The 22,610-nt window shown below is 34.5% G+C and overlaps 3 protein-coding genes across 3 annotated transcripts; 2 read left to right on the top strand and 1 right to left on the bottom strand.

Moving 5' to 3' along the window:
* Positions 1 to 3,421: 3,421 nt before the first annotated feature.
* Positions 3,422 to 7,190, bottom strand: LOC139849606 (uncharacterized). Its single transcript, XM_071839242.1, has 4 exons — positions 4,981 to 7,190; positions 4,468 to 4,773; positions 4,285 to 4,384; positions 3,422 to 4,117 (listed from the first exon to the last, which is right to left on the bottom strand). The coding sequence occupies exons 1-4, from the start codon at positions 7,188 to 7,190 to the stop codon at positions 3,422 to 3,424; spliced, it is 3,312 nt and encodes a 1,103-aa protein (XP_071695343.1).
* Positions 7,191 to 11,978: 4,788 nt separating this feature from the next.
* Positions 11,979 to 14,149, top strand: LOC139849605 (uncharacterized). Its single transcript, XM_071839241.1, has 9 exons — positions 11,979 to 12,153; positions 12,241 to 12,318; positions 12,405 to 12,643; positions 12,719 to 12,922; positions 13,005 to 13,100; positions 13,177 to 13,272; positions 13,407 to 13,646; positions 13,807 to 14,049; positions 14,132 to 14,149. Exons 1-9 carry the CDS (start codon positions 11,979 to 11,981, stop codon positions 14,147 to 14,149), a joined length of 1,389 nt encoding a protein of 462 aa, XP_071695342.1.
* A 2,988-nt stretch (positions 14,150 to 17,137) lies between these two features.
* On the top strand, positions 17,138 to 19,502 carry LOC139847020 (U4/U6 small nuclear ribonucleoprotein Prp31 homolog). The gene is made up of 4 exons (XM_071836620.1): positions 17,138 to 17,311; positions 17,616 to 18,622; positions 18,748 to 18,819; positions 19,219 to 19,502. The coding sequence occupies exons 1-4, from the start codon at positions 17,309 to 17,311 to the stop codon at positions 19,301 to 19,303; spliced, it is 1,167 nt and encodes a 388-aa protein (XP_071692721.1). The 5' UTR covers positions 17,138 to 17,308; the 3' UTR covers positions 19,304 to 19,502.
* The last annotated feature ends 3,108 nt before the right edge of the window (positions 19,503 to 22,610 follow it).

The following is a 22,610-nucleotide window of genomic DNA, read 5'->3' as shown; positions in this document are numbered from 1 at the left end:
TGGATGGACTTCTGATTGAACTCGTTCGAGATCAGGAGTAGATACATCGGGTATTGACATATCACGTGTTTTCTTCTGTTTCTTAGTTTTGGATTTTTGTGGTTCGGAAACAGATTGAGGGATCTCTGATTCGAGTCGTTCGGGTACAGATGGTGTCGGGATTTCTTCAATGACTGGTTCGGGAATAGCAGACGGATCGTTTATATTGGTAGCTGACTATTGGTTGTTTTGTGTGGTGTTTTTGCTTGATTGATTTGGTTCGTTAATGGCTGGGGCCTGTTGAGATTGTTGTGGTTTAGTAAGGATGGGCAAAACAATCGCAAGTGTCACATCTTCAGTGGATAATTTGTTAGTTTCTATGTTGGGTTTTGGTGTTGTGGTTGGTTCAATAACAGTGGGCTGTTTTTTAGGTAGTTGGGTTTGGGTATCGATAACAGGTGGGATAACTTCTTTTGGTTTCATAATCATAAGAGGGTTGTTTGTGAATGCCTGTTTATGTGGCGTGCCAGAAGACTCATCGTTTGCATTTGAAACATCATGTTGCTTCTTCTGTTTTTTCGGAGTGTTTTGCGTTGTAGTTGTTTGTGTTATACTAACAGCTGTTTGTTCATCACCTGAATCGTTTGTCGTAGTCAAATCAATTGGTGTTGAATCCCCTTGCACACCTTGCACAGTCTTGATCTTGCTACGCGTAACGGGTTTGTGATCAACAATTGGTTTTGGAGAGTTTTTAACTTTCTTTGTTTTGGGTGATTGCTTGTTTGGTGTTGCCATTCTCTTTTGCCTAGGCATCTTGTACAAGACTGTTACACGATAATTAAGCACGTGTAAGTAAAACAGCTAATCTACATGTATAGATTGCATGATGTATACAAATGAACCTACCTTTTGTTAAAATTTAATAGTCTAAGATTTCTAGAGAATTATAAGCTGTCTAAATGGCAAAAAAGTATTAACGTATAATTCCAATTTCACACATGTAGGCCATTATACCAATGCATGCAATTTTGTATAGAAATAACAGCATTAAAAAAATCGACCAAATTGTAGACATAAAGATGATAGCACAAAAAAATAAGCCTAATCATGTCAGCCATGATCAATAAGTACGTCTATAATGTCTATTAGCCCTAATCGACCAAAATATTTTCCCTAATTGAACCAAAAAAAATTTGACCTAATCGAACCAGATATTTGCCCTAAATATTTTCCTTCCGAATTTAACACACAGGAATCAAGTAACAAGTAATGTGAATAATCACGACAGAGATTAACGTGATGAAACGAGGATGAGTGATGTATTACTTACCAGTGAACAACCGAGGATGAAGGATTGATTTGCTTGATGATCGTAGTCTTCAGTTTGCACAGAGATTGACTTTGTTTGAATGAAAAAAATAGAGCGTTTTTTGTGCTTTTTTAGTAGATAAACCGTAAATAAATAAATATACAGTATACTTAATATAAATTGAAATACAGTGTATTTTTTTATTTTATATAAAATAATAATATGAACATAATATATTGTGATTAAAAATACATCTGTAAATCAAAAAATAATTAAAAAATATATAACGTATATTTATAAATATTCTTAATGTCGATTTACATTCCAAAATCAGGTTTAATATTTTAAATCATTTATATTAATTAATATGTAACAAATACGGAGTATAAGATTAAGATTAAATAAATAAACTAAACTCTATCAGTTCCTTATTCTTAGCATTATACTCCGACGCTTTTGACGCAACAAACACATTCATCCGACCCGAAAGCAAAGGTAAGTATCTTTCAAATATTTCGTGACTTTCTTTGAATTCTTTGACCTATTATTCATATATATATGCTCCAACTGATTATCGGTTGTATAAATAACATTTTAATATCATCTAGGGTTTAGAGTACTGTATAGCATCATTCAGCGTAAGTTAAGTTTGTTAGTTGTTAATCGATAGCATAGTTAGTTTTATTCAGTAACAAACATTGACTTCATGCATCTGATGACAAAAAAACAGAACAATCACTTTTAAAGTTAAAAAATAAGTCTGACACTTGAATGGATTCTATTTGGGCGGAAAAAAGGACTTTTTTTTGTCAGATTCTAAGATCCAGGTGATATATGGGATTCTTTTATTAATTTAACAATTTGAATGTTCATTGAAAAGTTCAATTATTGTTGTACATTCAGTTATTTAATATACATTTATGTATTATAAATTACAGCACACATGCAGTTAAATGAGGTAAAATATTGTTACATATATGTTAAATCATCTGTTTTGGTATTTCATAGTACATTTTCAGAGTCATGGCTTCATCATCCCGATTACCTTCTTTCATCGTTGATGTCACAGCTGTTACAACTCGATTCCTGGTACGGTTAATGTACATTTTTGTAACAACCATTTATTGTCCATTCATACATTTTATAGGTACTTTAATAAATAAATAAGTACTTATACGTATCTTGTTTATATTCACAGAAATTTCAATCAAAGTGGGTCGAATGTCACTATGACGATAATCCAAATGATTTGATTTACGTCATCACTGCCGATGGGTACCAGGCACAAGTACAAATCATGTGGGATGGCCATGATCTAGCAATGAAAACAGGTTGGAATCAGGTTGTTAAGGATCTACGAATTAGAGTTCGGGATGTTCTTCAAGTAACTATGGTTGATGACAAAACTTTTGAACTCACGGTGTTCGATTCTCAACTGTGTGAAAAGCATGTTCCCAAAAACAGAAATCCAAAATTCATTAAATGGTTCGTTGATGTATCCAAACCAACGATGGTAAGTCAACACGATACTTAAGCTTCCAAATTAATAGTGTTGTTAATATGTATACAGTTAGCTGTACAATATCAAATATTATACATATAAAATGAAAGTTAACCCAAATACTTGGTTTATGCAGATCCTCCCAATCAAGTGGGTCAACTCAGTATATGCTGTTGGTCAGTTGAGTGATGACGTCTTAATCAACACATCCACGGGTTATACTGCCAACATCAAGCTGAAAGACGATGGTAAGGATGTTTGGTTTTCTGATGGATGGAGCAAGTTTGTTAAAGATGTTGATATACGTCGGTTTGACATACTCGTCTTCACTTTTTCTGATCAAAATCAATTTCAAACGGTTGTGTATGATTCTGACTACATTCAAAGGCATGTGGTACCGTCTGAATCTTCAGACGATGAAAAATCATTGAACAAGAGGAGAAGATGTTGACCTGGTGCCTCTCAACATCTCTTCTGGTAGTCAGAATCAACGTTTTTTTTTTGGTAGTCAGAATCTTCGTCTCTTTTGTAAGTTGATCTTCAGTTCTAATCAAACTCCAGCTTGTCTGTAATAACTTGGTACAGTTTATCTAAGGATTTAGCCATGTAATTATAAAACAGCATGTAACTTGTTAATCAATGATAGCATCATCTTCAAGATGATCCTCATTTGTGTCCGTATATGTTGTAGTAATATTGTCAACGACAATCCCATCTATGTCCTCTCTAACCAACTCAATGTTCACATTTTCATCAATTTGAGGACCCATACCTGTTTCGCTCTGCAGGTGTGTTTCCACGTCATCAAGAGATGTTAGTGCATCCATTTCATAAGAATCTCTAGGCTTTGTCTTGATAACAACTTTCCATCCTTTGTGAACACAATCTTTAACATAAAACACTTGTTGTGCTTGACTTGCTAGTATGAACGGCTCTTTATCTTCCCTTAATCGACGAAAATTGAGCATTGTAAACCCATTTTCATCTTCCTTTTGACTTGAACCATTTGATATCCAGTCACATCGGAACAAGACTACTTTCTTGTCAGCAGCATACTGTAGCTCAATGATTTCTTTTAAAACCCCGTAATATGTTACGGCCCCAATGATAGGATTTTTATCTCTAACACTTGAGAAACTATTTGTTGTTGCCTCGAGCATTACTCCACTATTCTGCGTTTTCCTTTTCTTCTCTGTCTTTTTGGTTTGAAAACGATAACCATTAACGATATATCCCTTATATGTTGTCACATACTCAGATGGGCCATTTGCCAAATGCCTTAGATCTTCTGATATTCCATCTACACCTTGTTTATGCAGCTTACGAACCTGTTCAATATAATTTAATATAAGATGAATAATTGGTTACAAATAAGTTTTTGGATAAATAATAACACTAAATAAATCTATAGCTACTGAGTAATTTATAAATTTTACAACGAGCGTTATTAATAAATTCATGGCTTTAAATTAATGAAATTTCAAGTGATTCTTACATGTTTCCCAAACCATTTCTCGAATTTGTTACTGTGCATACGCTGTATCAAATGCTGACGTTCTTTCTTATTTTCACGCCGAAGAATACTCAGATGTTCTCTGCAATGTGTATAGATGATGCAATGAAAGTGCAAAATGTAATATAAAGTCTGAAACTCAAAATGTGTACTAAATAAACTTACGTTCTAAAGGATTCCAGTTCACTACAATTGAACAACACATATGAACGTGCTTTAGCCAAACGATCTAGAGATAGTACAGCCATTTTTCTAGCACCAATTGGTCGACCAGGCATAGAAAATATTGGTAGACCGTCCTCCTTACCACCGTCGTCAAAGTTTCTACTTTTCTTGTTATGTATAGTCTCGACATTGTCAGCGAAGTATAATGAACAAAATGACAAACACTCATCAGCTAGATATCCTTCTGATATTGAACCCTCCGGTTTGCTCCTGTTTCGCACATAAGATTTTAATGTGGCTAAATACCTGAAGTAAAACCAATTATGAAGATCAAATTCCATGAACCTACTTAATTAAACAATTTACTACAATATTTCTGTTATACAGCCGATATCTTAAACATGTTATATTGTGTGTGAGTTTCCCTTAAAAAGACACAAAATAAATTAAAAACAGCATGTCATATTTTGTACAATTTACTTAACTTAAATGTGGCCAGATGTAATTTACTACCTCTCAATTGGATACATCCAACGATAATGCACTGGTCCTCCAATTCTAGCCTCATACGCAAGGTGAACAGAAAGATGAACCATTACGTCAAAGAATGATGGTGGAAAAATCCTCTCCATATCGCAAAGTATTTTTCCAATATCATTTTCCATTTGAACCAATTCAGTTGGATCGAGAACTTTACAGCATAAGCGTCTATAGTAACGACACAACTTGATCACAACAGAGCGGACATGCTTAGGTAGACTATTTCGTATGTAAATTGGAAGCAACTGTTGCATCAAAATATGATTGTCGTGACTTTTTAGGCCACCAATTTTAGGTGGGTTGAGTTGAACGCATCTTGAAATATTAGCTGAATAACCATCAGGAACTTTCACTGCTTTAAGCATCCGACAAAATCTATCTTTTTCTTTTTTATTCATTGAGAAACACGCAGGTGGCAAATACACTTTGTTGTTTTCTAGAACTTCGGGATGTAGTTCCTTTCGAATTCCCATTTCTTCTAAATCATAACGCCCATTTAAATGATCTTTTGTCTTTCCATCTAAATTCATTAATGTTCCAATGACACTATCACATACATTTTTCTCAATATGCATTACATCTAGATTATGTCGTATCAAGTTGTCTTTCCAGTACGGTAATTTGAAGAATATACTTCTCTTCTTCCAATTATACGGCAATACTGGGTTGTCCTTGACTAGTTTCCCAAATTTAATTTCAATACCATTCAGCTCATTGAGAACATCTGACCCTATCAAGCAGGTTGGTTTACCCTCCAACTCTTCTGTGCCATCAAAATAATTTTTATCCTTCCGATACGCATGCCTCTTTGACAACAATCGACGATGTCCCATAAAAACAAATTTCCTACTACGTTTCAACCGAATCGATTTTGTACGCTTATGGCAGGATGGACATGCAAGTTTACCTTTAGTGCTCCATCCAGATAAGTTGGCATAAGCCGAAAAGTCACTTATTGTCCATACCATACCCGCACGCATTTGAAAATTACTATTTGTTGATGAATCGTATGTCTCTACTCCATGATCCCACGGCAACTTTAGCTCATCCACTAGAGGTTCCAAATATACGTCTATATTATTCCCTGGCGCAGATGGTCCTGGTATTAGTAGAGTAAGCATGAAATAGGGTTTTTTCATGCACATCCAAGGAGGTAGATTATAGGGAATCAATACAACATGCCATGTACTATGGGAATTACTCATATTTCCAAAAGGGTTAAACCCGTCACTCGCTAAACCAAGCCTGACATTACGGGATTCCTTTGCAAATTCAGGATAATTATGATCAAATGTTTGCCAAGCTGGTGAATCTGCAGGATGTCTTAGTTTACCATCTTTCGTGCGACCCTCTTCGTGCCACCTCATTGAGGCAGCAGCTTCAGATGACATATATAACCTTTGCAAACGCGGGATGAGAGGAAAGTAACGCAAAACCTTTGCTGGGACCTTATTATGATCATTGGCTGTTAAGTTTTCCTCATCATCAGAATCATCTTCACTTGTTTTATACCGTGACGTGTGACATACGACACACTCCGTTTTATCCTTGTTTTCTTTCCAATACAACATACAATCGTTAGGGCATGCATCGATTTTTTCATAACCTAGTCCTAAATCTCTTATTAACTTCCGTAGATCATACAATGACTTAGGTATGGCTGCTTCCAGGAAGGCTTCTCTTAAAGTATCAAGGATCATGCTGAAACCCTTGTCATTACATTTGCCAATACACTTGCTATGAAATAGTCTAACTACGAAAGAAAGAACAGAGAACTTTTTACATCCAGGGTATAGTGCTTGCTTTGCACTCTCCAATCCTTTATAAAACTTTTTGGCACTTTTGTTTGGTAAGCCATGATCTTCAGTTTCGAGTATGTTATCATCAAACCAATGATGGGTGTCAGACACCAATCCTATCATGTCATCTTCTGCATCTTCCATAGGAATGTCACATGGTTCGCTGATCGGAGTTTTAATTGTATAGCCTTTAAAAAAACCATCACATAGTAGATGTGTTCTAGCATCATACCGTCCAACCCAATTTAGATTAACACACTTATTGCATGGGCATGCTATCTCACCATTTACACCCTCCTTTTTAAATATATAATCAATAAACTTATCAAGACCTTTCTTATATGCAGATGAATTTCTCGGGCTCCACATCCAATTTGTGTCCATCCTGGATGAAACAATGCTATCATCATCTAATTTATATAAAAATATTGTACATATATTAAAAACGTAATTCTTCTTAAAAATTCAACCTAATATTGATGGGGTTCATCAATTATTACCAAAATTATAGAAGTAAAGAACGACCGAATTATCCTATGGATATTGAAATCAGAATGCGTAAGATCATGAAACACATGAAATTATTAACAAAATTAGTCACGGAAAAGTACCTGTTCAATATGTAGTCGCGATATACAATTGTCAGTTTAACAGGATTGAAGAAACTTGAAGTTTGCAGAGGATACTATAGAAGAAAGTAGAAAACAAGGAGAAGATATGGTCAATAAAACACAATAAATGACGCTAACAAGTAGTTTTATTTGTTTTAGAAACCATAATTATGTCCGTTTATATTAATATATTACACTTACAGTTAATACTCTTTTTTAATTTTGATTTACATAAACTATACTGTATTAATTGATATGATAAAATCATATAGTTTATATAATCATTTACAAATCATAATAATTGCTATATAATTATAATATATAAACTATATTTAGTTTATATTTTAATATTAATAAAATGTAATAATTTTATCAAATTATTTAATTTATATAAAATATATGATATGATAATATCATATATTCACTATTTAATAACATTATTGTTTCTTAAATTTCTAATGTTATTGGGTTATTATTATTTTTTGATTTCTAGTAAATATATGATATGATTGATATGAAATGATCGAAGATATCGATGTCACCAAATATGAAAGGGTTTGTGTTTGTCATAGGCCATCCAGTTGTCGATTTGAACTAAATGATGAACGAATGCCCTCATATTCGTTTGGCTCTCGTTTAGAGCTAATTCGCAAACCTAACTAGTTCTTATGCTTTCCAATGTTGAATGAAGATATCAAATCCCCTCCATGAGAAACTTCATAACTTAAAGAACGCTACCTAAACTATCAGATGAACACGTAATCATCGGAACAACCGGCCATAACAACCAGTTGCCTAGATGTCAACGATGTTTCATATCCATCACCCATACAAAATTTTCATATTACTGCTTTCTCGATCGCTGGTAGATTGACCCATATCGATCCTCATACATACATACATACATACATACATACAAACATACATACATACATACATACATACATACATATACATACTGTGTATCTGTGTATGTATGTACATATATATGTATATATATAGATCGTATGTATGTGTGTATATATGTATGTATGTGTGTATATATGTATATATGTATATATGTATATATGTATGTGTGTATATAATGTATGTATCTATGTATGTATGTTTGTGTATGCATAGAAACATACATACATAGATACACACATACACCCATAACCCCATAACGAATGCCCTCATCTTCGTTTGGCTCTCGTTAGAGCTAATTAGCATACCAAACTATTTCTTAGGCTTTCCAATGTTGAATGAAGATATCAAACCCCCTCCATGAGAAACTTCATAGCTTAAAGAACGCTACGTACCTAAACTATCAGATGAACACGTAATCATCGGAACAACCGGCCATAACAACCAGTTGCCTAGATGTCAACGATGTTTCATATCCATCACCCCTACAAAATTTTCATATTACTAATTTCTCGATCGCTGGTAGATTGACCCATATCGATCCTCATACATACATACATACATACATAGACACATATTGTGTATCTGTGTATGTACGTGTACATATGTATATATAGATCGTATGTATGTGTGTATATATATGTATGTATGTGTGTATATAATGTATGTATCTATGTATGTATATGTGTGTATGCATACAAACATACATACATAGATACACACATACACCCATAACCCCATAACGAATGCCCTCATCTTCGTTTGGCTCTCGTTAGAGCTAATTAGCAAACCTAATTAGTTCTTAGGCTTTCTAATGTTGAATGAAGATATCAAACCCCCCCCCCCCCCCATGAGAAACTTCATAGCTTAAAGAACGCTATCTAAACTACCGGATGAACACGTAATCAGCAGAACAGTCGATCAAACATAACGACTAAAAATCCGGTTGCCTACATGTCAACGCTATTTCATATCCATCACCCCTACAAAATTTTCATAAGTACTTCTATCTCGATCGCTGGTAGATTGACCCATATTGATCCTCGATACATACATACATCAATGTGTATCTGTGTATGTATGTGTGTATATATGTATGTATGTGTGTATGTGTGTTTGTGTGTCTATAATTAATGTATGTATGTATGTGTATGCATACATACATAGAAACATACACACATACACCCATACATACATACATAAATAGTTGCATACATACTTACATACATATATACATATAGATCATACACACATACCTACATACGTATATATACATGTATGCATGCATGCATACATACATACATACATACATACATGCATACATACATACATACATACATACATACATACATACATACGTACATACATACATACATACATACATACATACATACATACATACATACATAGTATTGTAGGGTCAAACACAAGTACTGGCTAGCTAGTGTCCCTAATCCCACTAGCCCGAAACTTTAGTCGTTTACCAAACTCCAACTGAATTTCGAACACTATCAAACAATCGTAGAAACCTCGATTAACTTCAATGAATGTACAAGATCATTGCGATCCATCCGGCCATACTATCTAAGTTAACATTGCAAATAGGTCACCACTAAACATCTGGTATATATTGTTAGACAACCATCTACCATAACTCGACCCCTAATTTGACCGCATTCTGGCTATCCTATACCCTTCAATTCAAACCAATTCCTTTATTGATTGATCGAGCTCTACCCCGGCCTAACCTCTTATCCGGCATACACATTTGTATACCAAAACTTTTTCGTTAGTCATTCCATTTTGATATGATTCATCTAATATCTATGGAACAAATGCGTATGCATAATATTAGTTATAATTCTATTATATCGTCTATGTATCAAATTCTGTCATATCATAAGATACATATTATATATAATTATTAGTAGCATTATTATTATTAATAATATAATTTTATTATTCTAGTCGAATATAAATGTTATCTAATACATATATATTATACAATTCGTAACCTATGTTAAAACAAAAAATCGTATCAATACTTATTACAATTATTATATTAGTCATTATAGTATGCATAGTATAAGTTTTTAATTAAATTAGATAACAAGGTCAAAATAAATTTAATATTCAATAATATTGGTTATACAAGGTAAATATATATATTGTATTTATATAATGATAATAATCTCTATAATTATGGGATATACCCATCATCCGATATACACGCCTCTAACACGTACATCTCTAGCGCCAACAGTTACAACCCAAAATTTTTGAAGCAGGAATTTTTGATCCGAAATTTTTAGATCGCCATTTTGCTTCCCACCAATCCTTTTTTCCCAAAATTTTGAACGTCATTATGCTTCCCACCAATAAACCGATCAATATGTTAACTCTTTTTTGTACTTCTATTGGAGAAGCCCTAGTATCACACATAATATTTTTTCGCAGCAAGGTCATTGAGTTTTTAAAATCAATCGGAGAAAAGGTAATTACTTTGGATCTTGACTTTGTAAATCTGTGATGTTGTTGTAGCATACGGTTTTCATATACTGCAATCAAAGTTAATATTCTGTTTCATACTATGGTGATAACATATTGTTTACGTATTCTATTATCGCGATTATGAAACTGAAACTGATCGATAATGATATGCTCATTTAGTTGTAATAGTTTATGAGATTTATTCTAATATACTTATAGATTTAGGTACATCATCATGTTTACATTCATGTATGTTATATTTTAATCTTTATAAGACAAATAAATGTTTGCTGTCATCGCCATGATTACTAGAAATAGATTTAGGTTTCCAACATGATTGTCTTGTTTTTGTTGTCTTTTACTTGTAACGTCATCGCCATGATTACGCTGATCATCCTTATGGTCTTCTAAACTTATCATTATTCTGTCAGGTAGAAGTAATCAAGGTCATATATCAATGGAACCTGTCAACGCATATGAAAATGAAAGAAATATGACGATGCAGAAGAACACAGAAGTCTTTCAATCCTATGGTCTGCCAAATCTTCTTAATTCTCTGCATACAAAAAAATCTAGAAACAAGCAAACGAAAGCTAAATCAACCCTCAGGTTGATAGATGAGGATGATGATTACATGCCGGATGAGTTGCTTGACAATGATGGTGAGGATAATTGTGTTGAAGCAGATGTAACAACTTCAAAGGTGTATGAAAAGGTAAAAAGAAATTATTCTGACACATTTTATTTCATTATATTTATTTAACAAACTGTTACTTCTTGCAGAAACAGCAAAAAAATTACATTACACCAATGTCGCTAACTAGGGTGGCTAACTTAAGGAAGAAACGTGTGAGTTCTACGACTATGAACCACAATGAGATAGTTACAAAATCTAAAAAGAAAAAGTCACCGATGGCTAGTACAAGGGGTGCACTAACTCGTATGTCACAACAGTCTAGGAAATGCAAGAAGAGAGTTGGTACAACACTGCAAATAGATTCACCAGAACAGCTGAAAGCGACAGGTAGAGTCACCAATGGTGGGTTGATCGTTATTCTATGTTGTGGCAGTCTTATTTTTCAACAAGTTTATTTCTAACATCGACTGATTATTAATCCTAGTTTTAATTTACTATTATGTATAACCTTCTTCACTAACATACGAGATGACTATAGAAGAACGAACTGGCGACTTCAATGCTGACATCGATATTCATGATACCGAGATGGTGTACCCAGATGACCATGAAGTTAATTCTCAAAAAGAATTGGATCATGACACAGAGATTGATCGGGAGCTGAACGCAGACCGTGAATTTACTCAACCTGAGCATGACCAACGTAAAGTTTCTATATTTGCAACACCATTTTTTTGTTTTGTCAATCCTATATACCAACTTTGATAATGACTTTTGTGATAAAAAGCAGAAGAAGATCAAGAAGATCAAGATGGGGAACTTGTCCCAACTGAACAAGAAACTCAAAATGATGTGGATAGTGGATCAGGTATTCTAGTGAATTTGGTTTTATCTGTGTTTAGTTAATGAATTTGATTACACCAAATAAAAATTTATTCACGTTATGTCTTTCAGCGACAACTAAACGATGTGTGCCAAGAGGACGAACTCAAATGAAAAAAACATGGGAACGAACAGAGTTGGAGCGAATAGTTATCGTAGTAAATGAATTTGGACAACCTGTTAATAAAAAAAGTTGTGAGCTTACCCACTTCATGGGTGTGTTAGCTAGGAGTGGGAAGGAATGTCCTCTTTACAAACGTTGGCATAAAGTTCGTAAATCAACAAAGAGGGATTTGCTTGCTACCATAAAGGTCTATACATAAAAAGTGGATGTCATTGATATTTTTTATGTTTTACTAAACTGACAGTTTATATTTAATTTGTAGTCAAAATTTGACATTCGTGGAGATGCTGATAAGTGGATCCTTCAATCTATTGGAAAAAAGGTCAAGAGCTGGAGGAATAGACTTAAGAAGCTTCACTATGATCAAAGTAAATCACGCCGCGAACAATTAAGAGCCAGGCCTAAGGTAGTCCAAAAAAAACACTGGAAAAGGCTTGTTGACTTGTGGAATTGTGACGCATCAAAGGTATGATCCTGTCTCCATATTAAAACAACATTATATTACATTATTGTTTATCTCATTATAATATTTCATTTTCCTAAATTAGAAAATGAGTGATGAAAATAAAAGAAATCGGCAAAAAAGGTCCTTGCACCCATTGATCGGCAAAAAGAGTTATGCACAAATTCGTGAGGAACTGAAGGTATGTTTATTACAAATGCAAATGTTATTATAGTACTATTTTTTTTTTGTTACTCATTTTCTTTTTGTTACAACAGATACAATTGGGAAGAGAGCCGAGTAGGGTGGACATTTTTGAGCGGTCTTTCTCGAAAGCTGACATCACAAACAATTTTGAAGCTGTAAGACAGCTTGTAAGTTACATAATTACTAAACTGAATGTGCTGGCAGAATGATAACTATTTTTGCTTAAATGTAATCATTATTTTATGGCCTCTCTACACGTGGTTTACCGTGGGGATTCTAATGATCATTTTTCTGTTTACAGGAACAAATGAAAGAACTTGCCAAGGAATTACTAGAAGGTTCACTCGATGAGCCTGGACCAGATGATATCTATGCACAAGTCAGGGGTACAGCTAAACATGGACAAGCAGAAATGTATGGGCTCGGTGTTCGTGTATCAGATGTATGGGGTGAAGTCAGGAGTCGTGCCGCTATATGCCAAGAGAACGTCAAGTTGAGAGCAGAACTCCAGGAGTATAAAGAACGTGAAAAACAAAAGAATGTTATCACAGATAACTCCGTTGTTAATCCTCATACATAAACAAATACTGGCATAATCACCAATACGCCACTACAGGTATATTTCTATTGAGTTACTATTGTTATTATCCTCGTTAAAATATTTATTGTTGAATAATTAATAGTTGGAAAGTTAACAATAGGTTGGCAAAGAAGTCCACCTAAAGAGCATTAATAATCCAACCCTGATTGTCGCAAAAGGCAGGCTTCGTAGTTTAGACCCACTAACAGTGGTTGGAGGAGTAGAGATTGGTACAGGCTGGGCTGAAGTACATGTTCAAGTTGCAATAAAAAGTGATGAAACAGTGATAAGACCATTTGAACTTGTTACTACAATGATAGAGGCTACCGGTGTGGCTATTGCGTGGCCAACTTCTTTACTCTCGGTATGCCATTGTTAAATTGTTGATGTAATTCGGTTTAATAACTTTGAATGCTTATGCTTATACATTAATTATTTGTTTGTAGGTTGTGCCACTGGATTAAGCTCGCATGATTGGCAGGGACTAATGCTTGATGACGTTGCTGATTTTTTTTTAAATGTTCAGTTACTTTTCTGTTGGATGTTTTTTGAGTGTGATACTTATTTATCCTTTGTTAAGTTTGCAACAATATTATGTTATCTGGTTTGAATTTTATTAATGGATATTATTAATTGCATGTCCATGTTCATTAAAGAAAGCATAAATATAAATATAATAAATCCATATAGAAATATATAATAAATATAATGAATATAAATATAAATATAAATATAAATATAAATATAAATATAAATATAAATATAAATATAAATATAAATATAAATATAAATATAAATATATATTCCATTGGGATCATTGTGATGATAAGCAAATGATAGAATATTATTTTAGGACCCTTTTTGGATCTATTAAAAAATGTATTCGTCAACATCAGTGCCATTACACGGCTATTACATATTACATTTTATTGGACCCTTTTTGGGTGTACTAATTCCTTCTAAGTATCATGGTTATGACATATTAATTACAAAAAATATTTTAGGACCCTTTCTAGAGGTACTATATTAGTCACATTAGTTCATGGTTTCCTATTGATATCATGGCCATTAATTGATATCTATATTGGGACCCATATCGGACTAAATAAAGTGTCCCAATAATGTTTTTTTGGACCATTTTCCTTCGTAATAAAGGGTGCCAATATGTTTTTATGGACCATTGTCCATCGTAATAAAGGGTCCTAATTAGTCACATTAGTTTAGGGTTTCATAATGATATCATGGCCATTACAGGATACCTATATTGGGACCCTTATCGGTTGTAATATAGGGTCCCAAAAATGTTTTTGCGACCAATTGCCTTCATAATAAAGGGTCCTAATATGTTTTTAAGGACCAGTGCCCATCGTAAAAAAAGGGTCCCATTTAGTTTTTAAGACCTTCAATAAAGCGTCCAAAAATGTTTTTGGGACCTTTAAAAAAGGTTCCCAAAACCCCATTTCTAACGTAGATCGACACATGATTGGACCTTTCTAGGAGTCCTTAGAGGTCATTTTTTTCTGGTACCCTTTTTACCATTTAGGTACGGCTTATCTAGCAACCAACATTCAAAGGGTGCCAAAAGCAAAAGGGTACCAAACAGGCACCTAATGGGAAGCTTTTGGGGGTGCCGTAAGGTCATATTTGTTGTAGTGACAGTAGCTGAGTTCGACACCATGCGCAATCCTTGCGCATAATATCGAACTGTGGGGACTTAATGATACGTATACCCGATTAGCTCGTGTAGCGCATCACACTTACACCATGTGTGCATAGCCCTTGCGCTATGGCACTCTAGGCGCAAGAAAATGAGCGCTGGGTAAGGCCAGAGCGCACTTAATAGAGCCAATGTGTCCTGTACGAACCACGATTCCTACGGCAAAGTAGAAGGTACAGACAACTTGTACAAAAGCTAAAAGTACAGTCCCTGGTCCCCTCCTTCATACGATAAGATAACACAGACAAGAAAGTAGCAAAGAACATGTGGCACCAATGAGCAAAGAGCAATGTAGCTATAAATAAAGGAGTCGAACCAAAGGGCAAGATCCATGATCCATTGGGATTCACACCTATACTATTTTTAGTATTAAGATACGAACTAACTGCGTTGATTACAAAGCGCCATTCTACCCGCGCTACCGGACTCACAACACTTCACTAGACACGATCTACAGGTAACGTTCTATGAACATAAATCTTACAACCCAGCGCGAGCCATCGCAAACTGGGCAACCCGTCGATGGCGGGTCTATGTTTAACCACCCCTGCTGAGATCCTCATTTCGTAAGGGGTTATTCACGGTACTCCGGACTGGAGAATTAAACTCAATTGACCCTTAATTTCCCCCTCATTGATGTCAAACATGAACCGAACCCGACACATTTATTCTATGCTTGATCAATTGGTTTTCAAAATATTCTTAGTTAATGCTAGTGGTGTTTAGTTTTATTAGGTGACTTTTATTACTAAAGGATTTTAAGTGATTATAATCTAAGCATAATTTCAATAGCTTTCTCATGATTCAACTTGATCTTGTAATTCGATGCTTATGTGAGTATCCAAAGTGTAACTCGATTAAGGTTTGGTGGTGATATTAAACGTCTAATAGTTCAACAACAAATGTGATAACAATTGGGATAAAAAGGGCAATCCAAGCATAATGGTGGATTAGACAAGTGGACACTTCTTATTACTTGATTTCTATTTCGATATTTAGTTATTTGCTTGTTAGTGCAAGTTTTAGTTGTTAGTCAAAATCAATCAAAACCTCCCAATCAAACCTAGAACGATTATTAAGTTCGATATTCAATGAACCTAATCTCTTGGGACGAACTTGAATTGAATGCTTACATGCAAAGTGCTATGTTGATCGGGTCCTAGTTGCTCGTTAGTTGTGTGTGCTTATTGTGGTATTTGAATCTAGTTTATAATTAAGAGCTTTTGGTACACGCCATCAGGTGTCGTTAAGATAGCCGGAAGCGGATGGGTAGCGATATGCTTAATGAATTTCTATGACGTCGCTGATAATTCAAAAGGCTTATTCACTTTGTCGCCACGCATCATAGCATATAGTTCGAAAGCATGACGTTAGACTCGAACGACCAAAACACATACATTCATTAGAAAGTCCTTGGAGGTTAATCAACGTAAAATGTGTTAAAAAGAGGGCAAGTTATGTAATTTGTATGTTTTGCGCTATGCGTGACGTGTGGTGTTAGACGCACGTCATCATCAACCTACACAAATATTAATTTACATTTTTAACTTATACCGCCACATCGTAGTCATAAGAGAAGAGGAGAAGGTGAAGAAAAATAGAAAATAAAAAATAAAAATAAAAAAGGGAAAAAGAAAAAGAAAAAACAAACGCGCATCTTTAGAAGATACTAGGTATTTTAGGTATTTATTTATTTGCCTTGGTTTGGTTTTCGTTCAGAAAAAAAAAAAAAAAAAAAAAAAAAAAAAAAAACTGCGAGTAAAAAGAAAGAATAGGGGAAAAAGGTTATTCGCTGGTCTTCGTAATCCTCTAATCGCCGTCAATTATCATAGCCGGGGGGACGATTCAGGGCCGTTATTCCGTCGATAACTCCGTTACCCATCGAATTAGAATTTGGCTGTAGTATATGGTGAGTTTTTTTGGTTGGTATTTTTAATTTGAAGTATGTAATATATAGTAATTCGTTATCGTTAATTAACACCAAGCCCTAGCTAGTAGTTTTGATCAGAAAAACCTGAAATTGTTGTGATTTAAATTGGATATTTAATTAATTTGAAGCGCTTATGGTTTAGGGTTATTTTGTTTAGTTAATTTTGTCATTTCCAAATTCGGAAAAAAGAGTATATGTGTACAAACTTATATTGATTATAGTGACTAGAATCTGTTTAGTGTTTGGAACTTGGATAACCAGTGATGTTCATGTTTTTTTTCAGGAAAATATGAAAGATTCGTTTCATTTGGACAATGATAATGAAAACTTGGATGGGGATACTGAGCACATGGAAGAGGATGTTATGCCTGATATAGAAACTCGGGTCTCAGAGTTGGAAAAAACACAGAGATATAAAGATATAATGAAGAAAGTTGAGGATGCTCTTAAGAAGAAGGGGTCAGACGATCCAGAGTACAACCAGCTGATTGTGGAGTGTAATGCATTGTCAGTTGACATAGAAAATGAGATTGTCATTATCCATAATTCCATTCGTGATAAATACCGGCTCAAGTTTCCTGAGCTCGAGTCTCTTGTGGACCACCCGATTGATTATGCACGTGTGGTTAAGAAGATTGGGAATGAAATTGAAATAAACCCTGTAGATCTTGAAGGGCTGTTGCCTTCGGCTATTATTATGGTTATATCTGTTACAGCATCAACTACAAGTGGCAAACCACTTCCTGAGGATGTTTTTGAAAAGACCATTGAGGGATGTGATCGAGCTCTTACTCTTGATGAATCAAAGAAGAAAGTTGTTGATTTCTTTGAAAGTAGGATGGGGTACATTGCACCTAATCTTTCCGCCATTGTTGGGAATGCAGTTGCTGCAAAACTGATTGTGACAGCTGGTGGAGGTGGTCTATCATCACTAGCAAAGATGCCAGCTTCTAGTGTTCGGCTTTTGGGGGCAAAAAAGAAGAATTTGGCCGGTTTTTCTACTGCTACATTTCAATTTCGTGTCGGTTACATTGAGGAAACAGAGGTTTTTCAGACTACACCTCCTGCTCTCAAGATGCGTGCGTGTCGGCTGCTGGCAGCAAAGTCAACTCTTGCAGCACGTGTTGACTCAATAAGAGGTGATCCATCAGGAAGTCAAGGAAGAAGGTATCGTGAAGAAATTCGTAACAAGATTGAAATGTGGCAAAAGCAACCCAAACCACTCCGTGTCCGTGATTCTGAACCTAAGAAGAAAAGAGGTGGTCGCCGTCTTCGTAAAATGATGGAGAGGTATATGCACCTCACCACTGAGTAACCTTTTTTTTTTTTTTTCTTTTCTTTTTGTGGGAAGCTATATTAATGTGTTTTTGTTTTTAATTAATGTTTTTTTCTTTTTTTTCTGCTTGTTTTATCAGACATGCTATTACAGACATGCGGAAACTCGCTAATACAATGCACTTTGGGATACCTCAAGAAAGCTCCCTTGGGTAAGTAATTTGTTTGTTTCATCCACGTACGTTATTTTCTTCTTAGAGTTTTGGATGCACGCTTGCACTTGTCTTCAGAATACAACATCCTATCACACATTACTTTATCATTGCTTAATTGAACGAACTGAACATGAGACATAATAAATTTATTATTATAATAATTAAATAAAATAGAATAAAAAGCATGTAACTTGGTTGCGTTGCGGTTGTACACATACCACACATATTTAGCAACCTGTGACATTCAGTTCAATTTCGTCTAACGATTATTTACTTTTTCTTTTTTTGGGAGTATTTGGTGACTTAGTAGTCGGATAATTAACACCATAGTTTCGCAAACATTTGTTGATTTATAGTTTTGCCACCACATCAGATGACTTAAGTTTATACTTGCAGAAGCTTTATTGGGGAGCTAGATGAGAAGTTTGATGCAGGCTTGGATTTGTCAGCTCATCCTCTCAAGCCTATTATTACTCACTAATGAACCCCTACCACATGCGATGCTTCTTAATTTAAAGGTTGTCTGTTTCGATCTACCTTATCTACTCGTACCTGTGGCTTTTTTTTTTTTTTTTTTTTTTTTTAGCTTTTCATCGAATGTTGTCGATCCCATCTTTCTAGATCTTTTCATGAATTTATTTATGATGAATGTAATAATAATAATTGTAATCTTTTCTTAATCTTTGTCATCTCTTAATAGGTGTCACTTTCGAATTATCTATCTATATCTATCTTATCTTATAAATGGCTCATTTGAGTCTCTTACACTTTTAAACTAACCGAGTTATAACTTATTATTACTCACAATTATTAAGATTGCATTTATGTAATTTTTTTCTTTTGTCTCACAAAATGTAAATCTATTTCAAACATATTTTTATTTTCTTATGAGAAACAAACTTACCTGTTATCTAACCTTGTTCTCAAAATAAATAAACTTCACTTTACCTATTTCACCAACACTATTTCCGGTTATAAAAATATCATCAACATAGACTAACAACATTATTATCATACCTTCAACATCCCGCCTTTTTCCGTCAACTTTTCCTTTTAACTATTTTAAACTCCGTTATATGTTTATAACATCTCCCGTTAATACGCGTTCCAATTATCTTGTTTAGGTAATTTAACGCACCCGATTGCAAGTTGAGGGACTAGTTTTGCCAAGAGGCTAAAGATTCCCCCCCCCCCCCCCCCCCCTTCTACAAACTAATTATGCACCACTCAGTATGCTTGCTCCCAACAAGACTTTTGGCGAAAGCATCAGCCACTTTTTCGGTTTAAATAACACCGGGTTTTATTTTTTTTCTTTTGTCTCACAAAATGTAAATCTATTTCAAACATATTTTTATTTTCTTATGAGAAACAAACTTACCTGTTATCTAACCTTGTTCTCAAAATAAATAAACTTCACTTTACCTATTTCACCAACACTATTTCCGGTTATAAAAATATCATCAACATAGACTAACAACATTATTATCATACCTTCAACATCCCGCCTTTTTCCGTCAACTTTTCCTTTTAACTATTTTAAACTCCGTTATATGTTTATAACATCTCCCGTTAATACGCGTTCCAATTATCTTGTTTAGGTAATTTAACGCACCCGATTGCAAGTTGAGGGACTAGTTTTGCCAAGAGGCTAAAGATTTGACTAGGTCAACTAGTCAAACCTTCAACCTCATCCACTCATCATTTTCTCATTTTCTTTTCTCTTTTCTTCTTCTACTTTCACATTTTCTTTCAATTCACCACATCAAGGAATCATCATCCATTTAAATTCTAGCAAGCTTCAATTCAAACAAAATACATATTTGGAATCCTTGCAACATCCTCTTCGATTCCATACCGATTTCATCAATTTTGGGTAACTTTCTAAAATCACTAATTTTATGTGTTCTTGAGATTTTTGAGTTAAAAGGTTGTTGATTAGTGTCTATGGCTCAAGTCTAGTATGATTATGTGATTTGTATGCTTGTTCTTGCTATTTTGATGTAACTAGTTCATATTGAAAGATAACATGCTTAATCTTGAGATTTGAGTGTTTATATGTTGTTAGATGCTAAGACTTCATGTTTTAATTATGTTCCTAGTGTTACTAGCTTCATTTTGATGTAAAGTTTGATTAAGGAAACCTCCTAAACTTGATTATGAAATTTGGTGAATTTAGTTTAGGGTTTGAGGAACTTAAAATGAATCTTAGATGCATTGAATTCTTGCCATGTTGTTTTGTTTGTGTTTAGTTGTATTGTATGCTTGATTATCTTCAAAACGGCGTATTACACATGTGCATTAATTTCCCGAATCATAATATGGCATTTATGAACTTGGAGTAATAAATGATGAGCATTAATGGTGTTTTTGATATGAGCTTGTTTGGTTTTGATTGAGTAAATGCGTTTAGTTATTCTCCTTGTCAAATTACCTTTCTAATGATATATGATATGCGTTTTAAGTGTTTTCGGTGCATGAGATGTGTTAAATTGTATTTTGGTTCGTGACTTGGACCATTTTTCTGCAAACTGCATGTTTCCCAGGTATTGCGCGCCGCGCATATACCCGCGCGCCGCGCAGAATTAGAAATCCCAGATGTTTGCCTTCGTGGTTAAGTTCTGACCAGGATTTACACTTGGGTGCGCGCCGCGCAACCCATAGCGCGCCGCGCATACTGCCCAGCTCATTTTGTCTTTGTTTTTCCTGTCACAAAAATGTTTCCTGCTTAACTATAACCCCGTTTACCATGAAACTTGACTATTACGCTCGTATATGACTTCTCATCATGAGAAAATTGTCGGACACCCGACCCGACCCCGTTGACTTTGACCGAGTTTGACTTTTTGTCAAACTTAACCAAGCGTTTATATGATCGTTCTAACATGTTTAACTACTTGTAACGTGCATGAAACTTGACAAATTGTTTTACATGCTATATATAATCGAGTCATATTGAGCCATAGGACTAATTGAACATCTTTGACCCCTCGTGACTATCGTTATTGATACAACCTATTTGTTTAGGTCGAGACTAGCACTGTTCTTTGCACGTTTACTTGTCAAAGTACTATTACACTCTTGCAATCAAAGGTGAGATCATAGCCCACTCTTCAAACACTTTTATACTTTAAAAACCGTGGGATGAGAAAACATATACAATACATACTTACATATACTTTTCATACTTTAATGTTTTGAATACTATACAAAAGCAAAGATACATACGAGTTAGAACGAAAAGCCTCAAGTCCAATTATCATTAGTTACACTTGTAGGGTGTAAGCGAGAAATTATGTTGTGTGGCCATGCGGGTTTAACGAACCCTCATTCGAAGGAATGAAACGTTCTTTCAATGTATAGTGTAGGTTCTAACACTATTATGCAGAGGTAAGATTCAGTTAAGCTTGATAATTGGGTGCTCGTGATACAAACACATCCTTTGAGATGTATACGCTTGATAAACGATTTATACTAAACCTTGTGATACAAATATACTTTATGCATACAACTATGATTTCACCAACGTTTTCGTTGACAGATTCTCTATGTTTTCTCAGGTCCTTGAACTTAGGTGATGCATGCTTCCGCACATACTTTTTGATACTTGTATTGGATGTCGAGTATATTGCATACGTGGAGCGTCTTTTGGCTACTTTAAATTGTGTCGCATGTGTTTCATACAAACTTTAAACATTGTTATGTACTCGTTATGGGAACTTCTTTTGTAAACCTTGAAACATCCTTAATTATGAAATGAATGCGACATATTTTTCGGTCAAACCTTGTTA

The sequence above is a fragment of the Rutidosis leptorrhynchoides genome, chromosome 5 (assembly GCF_046630445.1).
Source record: "Rutidosis leptorrhynchoides isolate AG116_Rl617_1_P2 chromosome 5, CSIRO_AGI_Rlap_v1, whole genome shotgun sequence".
NCBI classification, from domain to species: domain Eukaryota; kingdom Viridiplantae; phylum Streptophyta; class Magnoliopsida; order Asterales; family Asteraceae; genus Rutidosis; species Rutidosis leptorrhynchoides.
This window is presented reverse-complemented; position numbering and strand designations above follow the sequence as displayed.

Bases quoted from the DNA above. Each gene is read 5' to 3' on its own strand.
- LOC139849606 (XM_071839242.1), bottom strand. From the start codon at position 7,190: ATGGACACAAATTGGATGTGGAGCCCGAGAAATTCATCTGCATATAAG. The intron at 4,385-4,467 runs GTAAGTTTATTT...TACACATTGCAG, and splicing joins GAACTGGAATCCTTTAGAAC to AGAACATCTGAGTATTCTTC. The intron at 4,118-4,284 runs GTAAGAATCACT...TATATTGAACAG, and splicing joins AGAAATGGTTTGGGAAACAT to GTTCGTAAGCTGCATAAACA.
- LOC139849605 (XM_071839241.1), top strand. From the start codon at position 11,979: ATGACTATAGAAGAACGAACTGGCGACTTCAATGCTGACATCGATATT. The intron at 12,154-12,240 runs GTAAAGTTTCTA...GATAAAAAGCAG, and splicing joins TCAACCTGAGCATGACCAAC to AAGAAGATCAAGAAGATCAA. The intron at 12,923-13,004 runs GTATGATCCTGT...TTCCTAAATTAG, and splicing joins GGAATTGTGACGCATCAAAG to AAAATGAGTGATGAAAATAA.
- LOC139847020 (XM_071836620.1), top strand. The intron at 18,623-18,747 runs GTATATGCACCT...TTGTTTTATCAG, and splicing joins CTTCGTAAAATGATGGAGAG to ACATGCTATTACAGACATGC. The intron at 18,820-19,218 runs GTAAGTAATTTG...TTATACTTGCAG, and splicing joins CCTCAAGAAAGCTCCCTTGG to AAGCTTTATTGGGGAGCTAG.